This window comes from Mesocricetus auratus, unplaced genomic scaffold (genome assembly GCF_017639785.1).
Source record: "Mesocricetus auratus isolate SY011 unplaced genomic scaffold, BCM_Maur_2.0 Super-Scaffold_6723, whole genome shotgun sequence".
Lineage (NCBI taxonomy): Eukaryota > Metazoa > Chordata > Mammalia > Rodentia > Cricetidae > Mesocricetus > Mesocricetus auratus.
In genome coordinates, this window is record NW_024429183.1 from 1,385,653 (window position 1) to 1,403,569 (window position 17,917).

Genomic DNA, 17,917 nt, shown 5'->3' on the forward strand with positions numbered 1-17,917 from the left:
TATAGAGCGAGTTCCAGGACAGCCAAGGCTATGTAGAGAAACCCTGTCTCAAAAAAATCAAATATAAATATAAATATTTGCGTGTTTGTGTGTGTGTATGTGTTCAAAGCATGCTTACTGAGTGACTGAGTGAGTGGCATTGTGATAGTACAAGTGCTCTCTCCATGTCCTTGATGCTGGGTGTCCACGTGTATTCTGCCTGCCTGCCTGATAGGGCTCCATTATGTGGCCTTGGGTGTCCATGACTTGTATCTAGTCAGTTTGGCTCTTGAGTCACCCAGGTGTTCCTGCATGAGGCAGGTGTATACCAGTGTCTTGATGCCTGCCCACTGTTTATATCTGGTGAGACTGAGCCTATATGTGTGCTAGTATGAGCATTTGTATGCATGCCAGTGTAAACATGTGAGTTTGACCAAACTATGTAAGATTGTGAACCTGTGTCTGTGGGACTTTTATGTACATCTGTGGATCTGTGGCCTTGTAAACCAACACATGTGAGTGAGGTTGGATTCGTGGTCATGGGAGGGGCTGAGGGCTTCCCATGGCCCTATGTTACGAACTGGGACCTTGGTGACACCCCTGCTCCCCACAGCTGCTCTACCTGCTCACATTCTGGCTCCTGCTGCGCCAGTTCGTGAAGGAGAAGCTGCTAAGGAAGGCAAAGGTGCCTGCTGCACTGCTGGAGGTCACAGTGTCAGACACAGGTAAGTAGCGTGTGGGGTGGAACGGCCTCTAGCCTCACTGTCTGTCCTGTCTGCCGAGGCCGTCACTCCGCCTTCTGTCCTGGTCTGCAGAGCCCACACAGACTCAGACACTGCTTCGGAGCGTGGGGGAGCTGGTCGCGGGCATCTATGCCAAGTACTGGATCTATGTGTGCGCCGGCATGTCCATCGTCGTCAGCTTTGCTGGCCGCCTGGTGGTCTACAAAATCGTCTACATGTTCCTAGTCCTGTTGTGCCTCACCTTGTTCCAGGTGCCCACAGTGGCGGGCGGGTAGGGCTAGCGAGTGGGCTCTGTTCCTCGCTTGCCCGGCTCACCAGTCACCACCTGCAGGTCTACTACAGCCTGTGGAGGAAGCTGCTCCGTGTCTTCTGGTGGCTGGTGGTGGCCTATACCATGCTGGTGCTCATTGCGGTATACACCTTCCAGTTCCAGGACTTCCCCACCTACTGGCGCAACCTCACCGGCTTCACGGATGAGCAGTGAGTTGGGCACAGCCGAGCTGCCCCCCTTTGGGGCAGCAGTGGCACCTTCCCTTGTTCCTATCCCATGCCTAGGCTCTGCTCCCGTTTGCAGTGGGCGCTGGGACAGGGCAGAGTGAGGTAGGTACTGATGGCTCTCTTCTGCCAGGCTGGGGGACCTGGGCCTGGAGCAGTTCAGCGTGTCGGAGCTCTTTTCCAGCATCCTGATCCCTGGCTTCTTCCTGCTGGCCTGTATCCTGCAGCTGCACTACTTCCACCGACCCTTCATGCAGCTCACTGACCTGGAGCACGTGCCCCCACCAGGCGCCCGCCACCCTCGATGCTCTCACAGGTTCACTGCCTGCAGGGGCCGTCCGTGGGCGCTGAGGGTTTTCTTAGTTTGTGGGACTGGGGATGACACTGGGGGCTGTGTCACAGGGTTCGCTGACCATTCTCAGCTTCAACAGGAGCCATGATACTGCTTTGCTCCGTGCACACTTGGCCTAGAGTCCACAGATGAAACAGTGGGGATGTTGTGCAGGGACGGGGCTGCCCCAGGGAAAGAAGAATCAGGAACACAGGAAGTGACTCTTGGGCTCTCCCAGGCAGGATGCGGTGAGCGAGGCCCCTCTACTACAGCAGCAGGAAGAGGAGGAAGTCTTCAGGGATGATGGGCTGGGCATGGATGGGCCCCATCAGGCCACACAGGTCCCTGAGGGTGAGTCTGGAAAGAGCGGGCAGAACACAGCCCCATGAGGCACACAGGGTGCCAAGAAGTGGGTCTGTGTCCAGCTCTGCCACGTCCTGGGTGTGGATTTGAGGAAGGCACACGTAAGCCCTAAGAGCTCCAACCCTCCTTTCTGGCCCTTCCTTCCCTTTCTCCTTGAGCCCAAGCCCCTCCTCACCAAGCTCTATGCCTTCCACACTGAGCTCCACCCCATGCCACCCCACTAACCCTCATCCTCCTCACCAAGCCCTACCCACTCACCAAACCGTGCCCCCCCCAGTCTAACCCTCAGACTGAACTCCACTCTCTCCACCCCGCCTTCATCACTGAAGACCCTCCCCTTTACAGTTCACTCTCTTACCAAATCCCCCTGGGTTCCTACCTCCTTATCACTTCTGCCCACCGTTCACCAAGTCCTACCCCCTCACCGAGCCCCACCTCCACAGGTGCAGCCAGCAAGTGGGGTCTGGTGGCTGACCGGCTGCTGGACCTAGCAGCCAGCTTCTCCGATGTCCTCACCCGCATCCAGGTGTTTGTGCGGCGCTTGCTAGAACTGCACATCTTCAAGCTGGTAGCCTTCTACACTGTCTGGGTGGCCCTGAAAGAAGTGAGTGTAGCTTCCTTGTCTGAAGCAGGGTCACTCCTGGCCTAGCTGCCCTAGAGCCAGACCTGATGGGTTGTCCTGGAGTCTAGTCCAGGTGCTGCCTGGCTTGCCAACTGCCTCGTGTTCTCCACAGGTGTCTGTGATGAACCTGCTGCTGGTGGTGCTGTGGGCCTTTGCCCTGCCCTACTCGCGCTTCCGGCCCATGGCCTCTTGCCTCTCCACTGTGTGGACCTGTATCATCATCGTGTGCAAGATGCTCTATCAGCTCAAGATCGTCAACCCACACGAGTACTCCAGCAACTGCACTGAGGTACAGGCATGGGGGGGCATCCCTAGGGCCCAGGGGTCTCTAGGAGTCTTTTTCTATTTAGGCTTCTATTTACACCTCTGGCCTTGGCCTGTCCCCTTCCCCATCAAGGTAGCCCCAAGACTGACAGCCCTGTGAACCTCTGCTAGGGCAGCTAATTGTCTACCCCGTACCCAACTTGGAGCTTCAGCTGTGGGATGGGTTTCAGATAGCACCTATGGTCCTCACTCCATCCTGGCCTAGGACTTAGGGCTCATGCTCTCCCCCCTTTGTAGCCCTTCCCCAACAGTACCAACCTGCAGCCCATGGAGATCAACCAGTCTCTGCTGTACCGTGGCCCTGTTGACCCTGCCAATTGGTTCGGGGTGCGGAAGGGCTTCCCCAACCTGGGCTATATCCAGGTGAGTGGGGACTGGCAGCTAGGGCAGACGGTTCTTAATGGTTCCTGATGGTCCCCACTGACTCCTGACCCCCACCTTCACAGAACCACCTGCAGATCCTTCTGCTGCTGGTGTTTGAGGCTGTGGTGTACCGGCGCCAAGAGCACTACCGCCGGCAGCACCAGAGGGCCCCTCTGCCTGCCCAGGCAGTGTGTGCAGATGGCACCCGCCAGAGGTTGGACCAGGACCTACTTAGCTGCCTCAAATATTTCATCAACTTCTTCTTCTACAAATTTGGACTGGAGGTGAGGTTGGGTATCCACACATCACTCCTTTTGGTAGGACTGATGTCAAGAGACTCCATTGGGCATCCATAATGATGTCTAAGTGCTCTAAGCACAGCCTACCCTGAGGCTAGCTGAGAGGCTTGTCACAGTGCCCAGGAAGGCCAGGGAGGTCAGACTGTGTCCTCCTGGCAGAAGTAGGCGAAGGCTAGCCACTGTCTGAAGTTAAAGTCTTTCCCAGCCATGGAGCCCTTCATCCCTGAGCCTTACCCTACTCCTACAAGTATGTGGAGATGCGTCTATCCTCTGCTGCCCTCCTAGGACAGTGGCTTAGGTGACTGAACCCCACTCTATGACCTCAAGGCAGGGGTCCTCTGAGCCTGTGGACTTGAAGCAGGTCAAAGAGCCCCTTCTTTCTGTCCATCCCTTGTGTCGCCTCCAGATCTGCTTCCTGATGGCTGTGAATGTGATCGGGCAGCGCATGAACTTCATGGTGATCTTACATGGCTGCTGGCTGGTGGCCATCCTTACACGCCGGAGCCGTGAGACCATCGCCCGCCTCTGGCCCAATTACTGTCTATTCCTCACATTGTTCCTGCTGTACCAATACCTGCTGTGCCTTGGCATGCCACCCGCACTATGCATTGGTAAGGGGCTTGGTACATGTGGTTGCATGGAAACTCATGGTCTGTTTCCTGTCCACCTTCCTGGATTTTTCCCAGGGCACCAGTTATATCCTCTGTGACTGCACATTCTCTCTGGGTCACTTGAGCCAGAGTTGTGACATTTTCATGCAGTGATGGCTTGAGGTGGCTTTCTGAGGGCAGGGTGGCCCTATGCCTACAGGACTGTGGCCTCTCATGCCAGCCTATTGCCGCGGTGCCATTGTCAGGTGTGTAGTCTATATTAAAATGGCACCAGTTCTTCCTTGTAACTGTTCTCAGTTTCGCCTTTGCTGTATTGTAGCAGGTTTCCTTTGGGGCCACCAGCCAGCTCCCAAATCATGGCATGGAGACTTCTTGTTTATTATTGTTGTTGTTTTTCTTTTCTTTTTTTTTCCAAGATAGGGTTTTCTGTGGCTTTGGAGGCTGCCCTGGAATTAGCTCTTGTAGTCCAAGCTGACCTTGAACTCACAGAGATCCTCCTGCATCTTCCTCTCGAGTGCTGGGGTTAAAGGTGTGCACCATCACCGCCCGGCTGTGGCATGGAGACTTCTTATTAGTTATGAATGCTGGACCTCATCTTGGGCTTGTCCCATTAGCTCTTATAACTTATTAACCTGTTTCTCTTCATCTATGTTTTCCCTCAGAGCTTTTTACCTTTCTTTTCTCCTGTGCATTCCATTTGTCCTGCTTCTTCATGTCTGTCTGTCTGGCAACTGCCTGGCTGACTGGCCCTGAGTGTCTCTCTCTCTTTCTCCCTCGTTCTCTGGAGTCTAGATTCCTCCTCCTACTTATTCTCTCTGCCTGCCAGCCCCGCCTGTCCTTCTACTGGCTAGCTATTAGCTGTTCATCTTTTTATCAGACCAATCAGGTGCCTTAGGCAGGCAAGGTAAAACAAATGCAACACATCTTTATATAATTAAACAAATGCAGCATAAACAAATGTAACACACCTTTAACAGTTAAAGTAATATTCCACAACACTGTTTTCTGTCTCTTTCATCCATCTTTTCCCATCCCTGTGACATTTCTGGGCTGTCAGACTGGTGGCTTTGCCACATGCCCCAGGGGTTGGATGTGCCTGCCTACATCTGGGTGCTATAGATACAGTTAACACGGACTGCCTACTGGTCCAGTGAAGGTTTTTCTTTCTGTTCTCATGTGTCTTCAGTCTTCCACTAGCTTCTCTATAGGGGAGAGCTTGCATTTTTCAACCACCTGTTTAGAGTTTCTTGAAACATCCTCAGGGTAGAGGTGGAGCCCATGACTTCACACATGTGAGGCAAGTACTGAGCCACTGAGCTACACCCCATCCCCTCTTCTTTGTTTTGAACAGAGTGGAAAGTATTTCAGGTCCCCAGACTGTTGTGGGCACCCAGTAGGTATCCTGGCTCATCCTGCTCTGCCAGCTGGGGTGATTCCTGGGGTTTCCCTTGTCCTCTGTGTCCTTGAGGAATGAACAATCACTCCTCCCTGTGAGATTACCTGGCATGTCTCCCTTAACTTGGTTATGTACCTGGGACAGTTCCAAATACTTCAGACACTCCTGAGAGTGTCCAGGAGAATATTGTGTCTTCTTTCTGGTAACTTAACCTTTGTGACTCAGTTACAGTGTTATATGCCAAGTTTTTCCATGGACATTTGTGTTTTCTCCTTGTAATTAATTAATTAATATCACAGGAGGATGCTTTAAGATTATGAAAATTTCATTTCTCATTCAGCGTCTCCTAAGAGAGAGAGCTGTTGCCCCTGTTTATTCAGCTATTTTTTGTTTTGTTTTGTGTTTGGTTTTTTTTCTTTTATTGGTTTTTTTGAGACAGGGTTTCTCTGTATTGCTTTGGAGGCTGTCCTGGAACTCGCTCTTGTAATCCAGGCTGACCTCGAACTCACAGAGATCCTCCTGCCTCTTCCTCTCGAGTACTGGGATTAAAGGCGTGTGCCACCAATGCCCGGCTATTCAGCTGTTTATTCCCCTTTCTCTACTCTGGGACCATTGCTGTGTGCTCTGTCTCTCACACATCTTAGCTTTGGCTGCAGGCACCCTCAGCCCTCTCATAACCTGCCCTTCTCAGACACATTGACATTTCCTGCTCCTGGGACCCCTGTCTCATTTTGTGCCCCATTGCCAACTCCTGACCATGGAGCCCCAGTCCTCTTCAGGCAGAGCTTTAGAACAGACCTATTGTGACTGTAACCCTAGACGCCACTACCTATGGTCCACGTGGCTAGTGGCGCCTCCTTCCCCTGAAGCATGGTTTTCTGTGACCCTAATTGGTTTCTTCCTTCCCAGCACCTTCTGGGGTCTTCACTCATTGATCTCCCAGTTTGTCCCTGTCTCCCTCCAGTACCTAGTCCACTTTCTTTTGACCTAGTGTCATATGTGGTATTCCATCCTTCAGATTTGATGAGTTCACAGAGGTTGACTCATTCATTTGTTTGTTTGTTTAGATATTTGTACCCCTAGTTGTCCTGGAACTCACTCTGTAGACCAAGCTGGCCTCGAACTCAGAGATGTGTCTGCCTCTGCCTCCCAAGTGATGGGATTAAAGGCGTGCACGCCCACTGCCCAGCTTGGGCCTGGTTCTTGACAAGAATACCAAACACCCTGCAGGACCCTTCATGCAGCCCTTCCAAGTCAGCCTTGCCCTTCCTCGGGTACCAATCTATCTTTTGGCCAGTCCGAGAATGTCACAGGTAGAATGTCACAGGTAGAATGATGCAGTGTGCGGCTGCGATTGGTTTCTTTCTCTTAGTGGATGCAAGCAAACTTCCTCAGGTGTTTGCTTTCCGTTATCAGGGAATGACAGGGTCTCTCAGGTGTTCATATTCACTTAGGCAGAATTCTTCCAGGTGATGCTGCCTCAGCAACAAGATCCAGGGTGTGCGGTACCATAGTAGTTGAAGGATTTCTGGTTTATTTCCAGCTTTGGGTCATTATGTTTCATGCTAACAAATTGTTTAAACCATAATTCAATCCAAATACTGGCATCTCCTTGGGAGGTACCTGCCTTGTCTCAGGTGAGGCTCACTATGGTCCTGCCCTCTGACCGATTGGTGGGCTCCTCTGCCACCCCCAACGCTCCCAAGCCTGGTGTAGTTTCTGCTTAGAAATCATGTCCTGTTAGACTCTCCAAATCTGTGGGTCAGTGTTCTTGAGACTGTGTGAGTGATGTTGAGAACAAATTCTAACCTCACTGGAATGTGTGACACAGTCACCGGCCTCTGAGACTCCTGGTAGCAGACAGGGTGAGGACAGCTTGTACCTTTTCTGATGTGTCCCCTACCCACAGACTACCCATGGCGCTGGAGCCAGGCCATCCCCATGAATTCTGCTCTCATCAAGTGGCTGTACCTGCCTGACTTCTTCAGAGCCCCCAACTCCACCAACCTGATCAGTAAGTACAATCCACCACTCACCCCAGCATACCTGCCCACCCCACAGGAGAGTGTAAGGACTCCATAGGCAGCATGCTTGTTGGATACACAGGGACCTTTGCCTGAAACCAGCAAGGCAACAAGTTGTCTAGGTGTGGATAGTTGAGTGGTGCTTCACTCCATAAGAGACATGCAACCCCACAGCCTCATCCAGATGGGGCTGAAGGTCTGACCCTCACACAAATAAAACATGTCAAAAGAGTATATGGGTGAGCATATACTCTTCCAGACCTGTGTGGTCATGTGCACACTGATGGCCCCACAGTATACAGGGAGAGCCACTGCCGCCCATGTTTGCTGACACATGTGCAAGTTACAGCACACAGATAGACTGGTGTGTCCTCAGTCTGACACCTTCCTGTTTCCAGCTTTTATGTGTAGACTCTTTCTCAGTTGTGAAGTGGGAGCAGTCCCTCGGTCCTTGGCCATACATTCTTCCTCATGTGCAAGCTGCATGCCCTGCAGTAGCTCTCCTGTCCTGTAGGTGACTTCCTCCTGCTGCTCTGCGCCTCCCAGCAGTGGCAGGTATTCTCTGCTGAGCGTACAGAGGAGTGGCAGCGCATGGCTGGCATCAACACTGACCGCCTGGAGCCCCTGCGTGGGGAGCCCAACCCTGTACCCAACTTCATCCATTGCAGGTAGGTCCCACACTGCCCGCTCTGAAGCGCCTGCTAAGAGGGGTTAGCTGGGCTGACCCAGCAACCTCAGCGATATCACCATCTGCCAGGTCCTATCTGGATATGCTGAAGGTGGCCGTCTTCCGCTACCTCTTCTGGCTGGTGCTTGTGGTGGTGTTTGTCACAGGGGCCACCCGCATCAGCATCTTTGGACTGGGGTACCTGCTGGCCTGCTTCTACTTGCTGCTCTTCGGCACTACCCTGCTACAGAAGGACACACGAGCCCAACTGGTGCTGTGGGACTGCCTCATCCTCTATAATGTCACAGTCATCATCTCCAAGAATATGCTGTCGGTGAGCAGACTGCCCACCCAACCCTGCCCCAGGCCTCCCCAGGAGCCCCGGATTAACCTGCCCCCCCCCCTCCCGGCCCCAGCTCCTGTCCTGTGTCTTCGTGGAGCAAATGCAGAGCAACTTCTGCTGGGTCATCCAGCTCTTCAGCCTCGTGTGCACAGTAAAAGGCTACTACAATCGTGAGTGGGCAAGAAATGTGGGTGCGGGGCAGGCACAAGACTCTCCACTGCTTCTGGGGCTGACCCCTAGCCACGATGGCCTCTTGCTGCACAGCCAAAGAGATGATGAGCAGAGACCGGGACTGCCTGCTGCCTGTGGAGGAGGCTGGTATCATCTGGGACAGTGTCTGTTTCTTCTTCCTGCTCCTGCAACGGCGCATCTTTCTCAGCCACTACTTCCTGCATGTCAGTGCTGAGCTGAAGGCCACCTCCCTGCAGGCCTCCAGGTCTGCCCAGCTGCTTTGCCCTGACATGGGGAAGAGATCCTCATCCTCAGCACGTTTCCCCTAGAATAACATCTCCTCTCGGTCCTGTCACCAAAAGGGAGAGCAAAGGACCACTAGTATCTTGGTATCATCAGACCTGCCCTTATTGTCCATGGCTGAGAAGGCCATGTGGCCCTGAAGTGTTTTAGCCTAACATATGGCCCAAAGTGGCCTGAGTGTCCCCAGCTGGAAGGCTGTGATATGATATCATACTCCCAGCAGCAGTCTCTGCCCTTAGAGCTGAACTTAGGGTCAGCAGCGTCATCTACCTACCCTAGAGTTGCCTCCCAGTGTCCCTTCCTGTGATGGTTTACTCCCCCAGGAGGAGAGATGGCAGAAGATACTGCTTCTCTCGTGACTTCAGGTGGCAGGTGTCTCTCAGCACATGCCTCATTATGAGTAGGAGGTCCAGGCGGGCTTCCTAGGGGCAGGGGCTTGAGTCCAGACAATCGCAGAGGGCCGAGAACCCATGCATCTGGAGATAAGTCTCGCCCTTCCTTGCAGGGGTTTTGCTCTCTACAACGCAGCCAACCTTAAGAGCATCAACTTGCACCGCCAGGTTGAGGAAAAGTCCCTGGCCCAGCTGAAAAGACAGTAAGTGTCCTCTGGGCTAGGGACCTTTTGACCCTTCTGGCCAGCCTGGCACTCAGAGCACCTTCCTACTTGTAGGATGACGCGCATCCGTGCCAAACAGGAGAAGTACAGGCAGAGCCAGGCAAACCGTGGTCAACTCCAGTCCACAGACTCCCAGGAGCCGGGTAAGCATGGACAAACCCAGCGCTTCAGAGGACGCGCACCTCTCTGCCTCTCCCCTCCCCGCCCACACATACTGCACCCAGGCATGTTTATGCTGCTGGAGCCTCCCTGCACCTGTGCAAGTGATGTGTCACAGGGCCCCACGCCCTTCTCCTCCTGCGCTGTGTGTCAGTGATGTGACACAGGACCCTGCCCCCTGTCCTGTGCTTTGTGTAAGTGATACGCTTCAGGACTCTGCTCTCAGTCCCGTGCCATGTGATGTGTTCCCCTCTGTCCCACCAGGCCATGCGGCCAACCTGGGAATGTCCACCTGCACTTGTGGCCCCTCTCCATCCCTCCAGGGTTCTGAGACATTGGCACCACATGGAACCTTGTCACTGCAGGAGTTCTGTGTCTGTTTCTGTCTCTGCCATGTGCCCAAGATAGGCTGCCCTTACAAGCCTCCCTTGCTTGTTCACGCTTGCCTTGCCCCTCCACAGGGCCTGACAGCCCAGGGGGCTCCTCCCCGCCACGGAGACAGTGGTGGCGCCCCTGGCTGGACCACGCCACAGGTACCCTGCCTTGACCCCTCTGCACTTCTGCTATTGACCCTAGCTTTCCTTGTCCTGTCTGGTCACGTCAGGCTCTCTGACCTGTGTTCTGTGCATGGACCACCTTCCTCGTCCTACCGAACCCTGGATGGGATGGTTCTAGTGGGAAGGGTGGCACTTAAGCAAGGCCACGTGGGTGGAAGATGCTAAGGGGAGCATCATCCTTAACGATGGGTCTGCTACCACCCAACTCAAAACTGAAGATAGGAACTGCAGAGCTTTCAGGGTCTGGCTGGGGAGGAATCAGCTCTGCCATGGAGACTGGCTCTCACATACACCTACCCTTTCCTGCCCCTGCTGACTACAGTCATCCACTCTGGGGACTACTTCTTATTTGAGTCGGATAGCGAGGAGGAAGAAGAGGCCCTGCCTGAGGACCCCAGGCCTGCAACACAGAATGCCTTCCAGGTGAGCTGGAGTCATGGCTTCCTGCTGTCTGTGGAGTTCCCTGTGGAGCATTTTGGAGGGACAGACATCTGAGGGCCTTGGAGTTCAGCTCCTGTATACCAAAGAAGTCCTCCTAGCCCATCAGACCTATCCAGGCAGCTGGAGAAACAAGCTGTAGATGCAAGGGTCATGTCCCTCTGCTATACAACTATGGCCCTTTGCTACATTCATGAAAGTCCTGGCTCTGACATCCTCTTCCTTACCTCCTGGGCTCTGAGACTGCCTCCTGGTCTGAGAAAAAGGCTACATGTGTGATGGATACTGGTGTCCAGGAGAGACCCTTGTCCATCTTTGAGGCCCTGGTACTGAGGGATAGACAGCTGCATGTCTGTCTTCCTATCACAGTCTCTGGAGTCCACATCCAGAGAGGGCTTGGGGAGGTGAAGACCCACAGCTGGACAAAGAGCAGGATCTAGGATCTGGTCCATGGATGACCAGATCTAGTATATGGCTGTCCCTCCATCCTCTTCCTTGGGAAGGGGCCATGATGCCAGGCTGAATGGATATCTCAGCTAGAGATGCCAGAGTCCTAACCAAGAAATCTGGCCGGCAGATGGCATACCAAGCATGGGTAACCAATGCCCAGACAGTGCTGAGGCAGCGTCGGGAGCAGGCACGGCAGGAGCAGGCAGGACAGCTGGATTCCGGTGAGTTGTGCTTAGGGGCTCCAGTAGGGCAGCTGCAGGGCTACCTGATGCTAATTATCCCTGTGACCAGGAGGTGACTTGAGCCAGGAGGTGGAGCCAGTAGAGGTCCCAGAGGATGAGATGGCAGGTATGTGGGCTTGCTGGGAAGCAGGCAGGGGGCTGAAGTCTCTTGTGGCCAGCCAACCCTCCGGCACCATCCTGCTGTCTCTGTAGGCCACAGCCATATGATGCAACGTATTCTGAGCACCATGCAGTTTCTGTGGGTGCTGGGCCAGGCCACAATAGATGGGCTAACACGCTGGCTGTGCACATTCACCAAACACCACCGCACCATGAGTGATGTGCTACGCGCAGAGCGCTATCTGCTCACCCAGGAACTTCTGCGGGTAAGGGCCACTTAAGCCGAGCCCCTCCTAACCCTCATCAAGGCCATGCCCATACCTACTGCCTGCTAAGCGCATGTGAGCAGAGCTGGGCCCATCCCAATGGCCTGAGAACTTTTCCGTGCTCTCTGCAGGGTGGAGAGGTACACCGAGGGGTGCTAGATCAGCTTTATGTGAGTGAAGCCGAGACCACACTGTCGGCAGGCCCCATGGAAACCCGTGATGGACCCAGCACAGCCTCAAGGTTGGTGCAGGGCCCAAGGGGCCTGGGGTGAGCCAGGGTCCCCAATTCTTGTCCTCTGGCCCAAAGCAGGGACTGATCGCTGAGCTGCTTGACAGGTCATCAGGGTATAGCATTGTTCAGTCTCAACTACCCCTTGTTATCCTTTAGGCACCATTCCTCTGTCCTTCCCCAGAGCCCCAGTATTGGCTGTCTCTGTAACCTTTTCTCCCACAGTGGGCTGGGAGCCGAAGAGCCTTTGAGTAGCATGACAGATGACACCAGCAGCCCCCTGAGCACAGGCTATAACACCCGCAGTGGCAGTGAGGAGATTATCACCGATACTGGGGACCTCCAGACTGGGACCTCCCTGCATGGCTCCCAGGAGCTTCTAGCCAATGCTCGCACACGGATGCGCACAGCCAGTGAGCTGCTTCTGGACAGGTGGGACAGGGCTAGGTGGTGTGCAGGTTTTCAAGGGAAGTCTCCTGAGTAGGAAGCCCAGTGGGAGGAGCTGGGTGAGAGAGGCAGGAACTAGCTAGGCCTCAGGTCAGAGTCTGTCTGTTGCCATGGCTGCAGGCTGGGCTCTGCAACCTAGGGGTGCTCCTGGCTCTTGCCCCCAAACTCTTGTGGTCTTGTGGCAGGCGCCTGCACATCTCCGAGCTGGAGGAGGCCGAGCAGTTTGAAGCGCAGCAGGGCCGGACACTGCGGCTGCTAAGAGCCGTGTACCAGTGTGTAGCGGCACACTCAGAGCTGCTCTGCTACTTCATCATCATCCTCAACCACATGGTGACGGCCTCGGCTGCCTCCCTGGTGCTGCCCGTGCTCATTTTCCTGTGGGCCATGCTGACCATCCCAAGGCCAAGCAAGCGCTTCTGGATGACAGCCATTGTCTTCACTGAGGTGGGTGGCAGCTTGTAGGGCTGGGGCTGAGTCACCTTCACCTGGCCCATGCTGAGTGCCCTGTCCTGCAGGTCATGGTGGTCACCAAGTACCTGTTCCAGTTTGGCTTCTTCCCCTGGAATAGCTACGTGGTGCTGCGGCGCTACGAGAACAAGCCCTACTTCCCTCCACGCATCCTGGGTCTTGAGAAAACTGACAGCTATATCAAGTATGACCTGGTGCAGCTCTTGGCCCTCTTCTTCCACCGCTCCCAGCTCCTGGTGAGCCCACAAGCCAGTGCAGGGGTGGCAGGGGCTCCTTGGAAACTCCAGGCATTCTGGAGCCCAGTGGCAAGTCTGGATACTTGAACGGCCCAGTATGGCTCTGGTCTAAGTATGACCTGGTCTGGCCACCTGACTACTCCTCCATATTCTCCATAGTGCTATGGCCTCTGGGACCATGAGGAAGACAGTTTCTCCAAGGACCATTGCAGGAATAGTGAGAAGGACCAGGAGGCTGAGGAAGAGTCAGAAGCTATACTGGAATCACAGCCTGGGGCAGGCACTGGACATCCCGAGGAGCTGGAGTTGGCTGGTACCCCCAGGGATCACTTCCAAGTGAAAGGGAATGTTAAATCCAAGGATGGGACCCAAGAGCCCGTAGAGGACCTTAAGCCCCAGAACACGAGGCACATCGGCATACGCTTCAGGAGGAGGAAAAAGACTCCGGGACCCAAAGGAGCAGCGGCTATAGGTGAGAACCCAGACTAGACACCTGCCAGAGTCCTCCTGTGAGGGGAGGAGGCACAGATGACCCCGCGTTTGGAGATGGCCAGCACACACTTGCTCCATGCTCTCCCTGTATCTGTTCTTGGAGTTGTCTCTGTACCCATGATGAGGTATCTATGGGCCTGAGCTGAAGTCTCGAGCCTACCCCAAGAAAGGACATGGCAGCAGTTGCTCTCTCACGGACTGTGGGAAGTTCCTGTGCTGTCTGTAAAGTGGGGTGGTTTCAGCTTGTTGGCGTGGACACCTAGTCCCTGGTGGGTTCACTGGCATTTCCCTGGACATGCACACTTACAGAGGCTGAGGAGGAGGAGAAGGAGGAAGAAAAAGCAGCCGCAGGGAGAAAGAGCCTACCTCACGCTCGAAGAAGACTGAAGGTTCAGGAGAGGATGAAGGCAGCCGGGCGCCGGCTGCAGAGCTTTTGCCTGTCACTGTGAGTGACCTGGCTGGGAATGGTGGGCACTGGGGCGGGAAGGTGGTTCCTAGCTGGATACCCTCTGAGGCTGTCCATCCACAGAGCTCAGAGCATATACCTACCCCTGCGGCGTTTCTTCCATGACATTCTGCACACCAAGTACCGAGCAGCCACTGACGTCTATGTTCTCATGTTCCTGGCTGACATTGTTGATTTCATCATCATTGTCTTTGGTTTCTGGGCTTTTGGGGTAAGTTGACCTGGGGCGTCAGAGTGAAAGACTGGCTTTTAGGCCTTTGGAGTGTGTGGCCTCAGAACTCTCCATCTCCCCAACCTGTGCCCTCTGCTACAGAAGCACTCTGCAGCCACAGACATTGCGTCCTCGCTGTCAGATGACCAGGTGCCAGAGGCCTTCCTGTTCATGCTGCTGGTCCAGTTCAGCACCATGGTCATTGACCGTGCCCTCTACCTGCGCAAGACTGTACTGGGCAAGCTGGCCTTCCAGGTGGTCCTGGTGGTGGCCATTCACATCTGGATGTTCTTCATCTTACCAGCTGTCACTGAGAGGTAGGTGATGTGAGGCATTGCACCCAGGAGCCTCAGTTTACCCTGACGTACTCTGGGTATGGCACAGCTTGGGTTGGCCTCCAGAACTGTTTCTGTCAGGTTCACCCTCCCTGACATCCTGTCCTGTTCCATCCAGAATGTTCAACCAGAACGCTGTGGCCCAGCTGTGGTACTTCGTGAAGTGCATTTACTTTGCCCTGTCTGCCTACCAGATACGCTGTGGCTACCCCACCCGTATCCTGGGCAACTTCCTCACCAAGAAGTACAATCATGTAAACCTCTTCCTTTTCCAGGGGTGAGTGTGGTCTGCCTAGGGATCATGAAGAACAGGTAGAAGCCGTTGTAGGCTGTCTCTGTTGATGGAACCCTGGCCTTGGCAGGTTCCGTCTAGTGCCATTCCTGGTGGAGCTGCGGGCAGTCATGGACTGGGTGTGGACTGACACCACACTCTCCCTGTCCAACTGGATGTGTGTGGAAGACATTTATGCCAACATCTTCATCGTCAAGTGCAGCCGAGAAACAGAGAAGGTGCCGGGGCAGAGGACGGATGGCTGTCTCTTGGGAGTTTACAACCTGCGGGCACAGTAGCCCAGAGAAAGGAGCTTTCTAGATCTCATGGACAGCTGCAGCGGGTCTAGGAGTCATCAGGGGACAGTGGACTGGGCCCTTGGGTTTGGTGGTGGTGGCAGGCTGATACCAACTGTTTGTTACCAGGGCTATGTTTCATGATTTGGTATATCCACGAAGTACACACAACTCACCACTGCAGCCAGCTTTAGGATATCCCCACCCCACAAGGAAACCCTGTCCTTTTATTAGTTGCTTCCCATCTCCCCTCTTCATCCCTGGTGGTCTGTAGTCTACTCTGTCAGGGTTTGCCTGTTCGGCAGCACAGAGCCGTTTTGTACCAGGCTTCCTCCCCTCACTGCTCTTCCTTGTAGTGAGTCGGCACTCTGCTCCTAAGACCCATGTAATAGATCCCAGGGAGTGCAGAAGCCCCAACGTGTCTACCTGCCTTTCCATGGATGGCTGCTTCTGTTTGCACTGTGTGTACCAGTCTGTCCATGGCACTTGTGACGTCACTGTCCGGTCATTCTGAACTGTTTTTGAAGTGGCTGCGCCTCTCTCACCAGCAAACTGAAGTTCCAGTGTTTGACAGTCATGTGCTGCTGGCTGATTGTCTCCCTTAGAGACATCTATTCGGATCACATCCTAGATGTGGTCAGATCATGTTAGGTTTGTAAGCATTCTTCGTAGGCTCTGGCTACTCCATCCCACCACATGGCTGCTCTGCACTCTCCCACATTCTGGCTGTCCTTGCTTTAAAAAAAGATTTCTATTATTCTTGATTGTGTGTGTGAGGGGTGGGGGGAGGTATGTGCATGAGTGCAGGTGCCCATGGAGGCCAGAAGAGGGCATCAGATCCCCTGGAGCTGGAGTTAGAGGTGGTTATGAGCTACCCAACATGAATTCTGGAAACTGAACTCTGGACTTCTACAAAGCAGTGCACTCACATTATCACTTTTGAAACACAAAGTTAATTTAAAAATCTGTTCTCCCTTTTGTGTTCACTTCTGGTGTTCCCAAAGGTCCCCAAGCATAAGATTGCAGAGATGTCTGTCTTCTAGGAAACATCAAGCTCTCTGCTCTAATGTCCTTGCTGCAGCTGTGCAGAAAGTAGGCTCCCTTCTCTTGTGAGTGTGGTGTGCAGCCAATGTTCCAGCCCCATTTACTGAAGTAGCTGACCCTATTCAGAGTTATTTTTTGGACCTCAGGCCTATTGACACCAGGTTGAGGCTTACAGCCAAGAGGCTGGGAGAGTGACCACTACCTCTCTTCCAGAAATATCCACAGCCCAAGGGACAGAAGAAAAAGAAGATTGTCAAGTATGGCATGGGTGGCCTCATCATCCTCTTTATCATTGCCATCATCTGGTTCCCACTGCTCTTCATGTCACTGATACGCTCTGTGGTGGGTGTCGTCAACCAGCCCATTGATGTCACTGTTACCCTCAAGTTGGGTGGCTATGAGGTGAGTAGCCAGCCTCCATTTCCCACTAGTGAGGCTACGTCCACTCCCTGTGGACTGTGGAAGGCTCCACACTGATCATGCATCCCATCCCTAGCCGCTGTTCACCATGAGTGCCCAGCAGCCATCTATAGTGCCTTTCACGCCTCAGGCCTATGAGGAGCTGTCCCAGCAGTTTGACCCCTACCCAGTAAGTGACCTGCTCTGTATCCACTTGGTGTGAGGTGACCTGGCAGGGAAAAGGTGGCCTGCTGCCCCTAACCGAGGTATGCTCCACACAGCTAGCCATGCAGTTCATCAGCCAGTACAGTCCTGAGGACATCGTCACCGCCCAGATCGAGGGCAGCTCTGGGGCACTGTGGCGCATTAGTCCCCCAAGCCGAGCCCAGATGAAGCAGGAACTGTACAATGGCACAGCTGACATTACACTGCGCTTCACCTGGAATTTCCAAAGGTGGGTCCTGTGCTTACAGGGGCCGGGGGCGTGTCCCACACTGCCTAACACTGTCCATCCTCAGGGACCTGGCCAAGGGTGGCAAGGTAGAGTATACCAACGAGAAGCACACCTTGGAGCTGGCCCCCAACAGTACAGCACGGAGACAGCTGGCCCAACTGCTGGAGGGCAGACTAGACCAGTCAGTGTGAGTGGAGACCACTGTGGGGCAGGTGGGCAGGAGGGCTAGAGATGGCCCTGACTTGCTGACTCCTCCCACAGCATCATTCCCAACCTCTTCCCCAAGTACATTCGTGCTCCCAATGGGCCTGAAGCCAACCCAGTGAAGCAGCTGCAGCCAGGTGAGTGTGGAGTCAGGGTGCTGGGAGACAGCTTAGACCAGGGATGCGTGAGAGCCCCAGATTCCAACTACCCCCCTCAACTCAGATGAAGAAGCCGACTATCTTGGTGTGCGCATCCAGCTGCGGAGGGAGCAAGTGGGCACAGGGGCTTCTGGGGAACAAGCAGACACAAAGGCCTCCGACTTCCTCGAGTGGTGGGTGATTGAGCTGCAGGACTGCCAGGCTGACTGCAACCTGCTGCCCATGGTCATCTTCAGTGACAAGGTCAGCCCACCCAGCCTTGGCTTCCTGGCTGGCTATGGGTGAGTACTGCAGAGGAACCTCCTCTAGGTCCCCCACACCCCCAGGGGAATTCTGAGTGGTCCTG

The 17,917-nt window shown here is 54.2% G+C and overlaps 1 protein-coding gene across 3 annotated transcripts in view; it reads left to right on the plus strand.

Annotated features, from left to right (window-relative positions):
- Piezo1 (piezo type mechanosensitive ion channel component 1) overlaps positions 1 to 17,917 on the plus strand; it is a 68,331-nt gene that overhangs the window by 49,830 nt on the left and 584 nt on the right. For 2 of the 3 annotated variants that reach the window (XM_013115670.3, XM_013115671.3), the window contains exons 13-50: positions 593 to 704; positions 795 to 973; positions 1,054 to 1,202; positions 1,351 to 1,533; positions 1,787 to 1,899; positions 2,355 to 2,515; positions 2,646 to 2,822; positions 3,095 to 3,220; positions 3,304 to 3,504; positions 3,926 to 4,130; positions 7,436 to 7,540; positions 8,065 to 8,218; positions 8,308 to 8,551; positions 8,634 to 8,730; positions 8,825 to 8,996; positions 9,540 to 9,629; positions 9,705 to 9,793; positions 10,271 to 10,342; positions 10,689 to 10,789; positions 11,382 to 11,475; positions 11,546 to 11,602; positions 11,689 to 11,861; positions 11,993 to 12,102; positions 12,316 to 12,522; positions 12,723 to 12,981; positions 13,053 to 13,241; positions 13,401 to 13,713; positions 14,043 to 14,178; positions 14,263 to 14,410; positions 14,513 to 14,727; positions 14,864 to 15,022; positions 15,108 to 15,255; positions 16,570 to 16,758; positions 16,853 to 16,945; positions 17,037 to 17,209; positions 17,274 to 17,396; positions 17,471 to 17,550; positions 17,636 to 17,852. In XM_013115670.3, coding sequence (XP_012971124.1) covers positions 593 to 704; positions 795 to 973; positions 1,054 to 1,202; positions 1,351 to 1,533; positions 1,787 to 1,899; positions 2,355 to 2,515; positions 2,646 to 2,822; positions 3,095 to 3,220; positions 3,304 to 3,504; positions 3,926 to 4,130; positions 7,436 to 7,540; positions 8,065 to 8,218; positions 8,308 to 8,551; positions 8,634 to 8,730; positions 8,825 to 8,996; positions 9,540 to 9,629; positions 9,705 to 9,793; positions 10,271 to 10,342; positions 10,689 to 10,789; positions 11,382 to 11,475; positions 11,546 to 11,602; positions 11,689 to 11,861; positions 11,993 to 12,102; positions 12,316 to 12,522; positions 12,723 to 12,981; positions 13,053 to 13,241; positions 13,401 to 13,713; positions 14,043 to 14,178; positions 14,263 to 14,410; positions 14,513 to 14,727; positions 14,864 to 15,022; positions 15,108 to 15,255; positions 16,570 to 16,758; positions 16,853 to 16,945; positions 17,037 to 17,209; positions 17,274 to 17,396; positions 17,471 to 17,550; positions 17,636 to 17,852 — 5,813 coding nt within the window. The remainder of the gene's footprint in view (positions 1 to 592; positions 705 to 794; positions 974 to 1,053; positions 1,203 to 1,350; positions 1,534 to 1,786; positions 1,900 to 2,354; positions 2,516 to 2,645; positions 2,823 to 3,094; positions 3,221 to 3,303; positions 3,505 to 3,925; positions 4,131 to 7,435; positions 7,541 to 8,064; positions 8,219 to 8,307; positions 8,552 to 8,633; positions 8,731 to 8,824; positions 8,997 to 9,539; positions 9,630 to 9,704; positions 9,794 to 10,270; positions 10,343 to 10,688; positions 10,790 to 11,381; positions 11,476 to 11,545; positions 11,603 to 11,688; positions 11,862 to 11,992; positions 12,103 to 12,315; positions 12,523 to 12,722; positions 12,982 to 13,052; positions 13,242 to 13,400; positions 13,714 to 14,042; positions 14,179 to 14,262; positions 14,411 to 14,512; positions 14,728 to 14,863; positions 15,023 to 15,107; positions 15,256 to 16,569; positions 16,759 to 16,852; positions 16,946 to 17,036; positions 17,210 to 17,273; positions 17,397 to 17,470; positions 17,551 to 17,635; positions 17,853 to 17,917) is intronic. The other variant, XM_013115672.3, reaches the window with a different exon arrangement.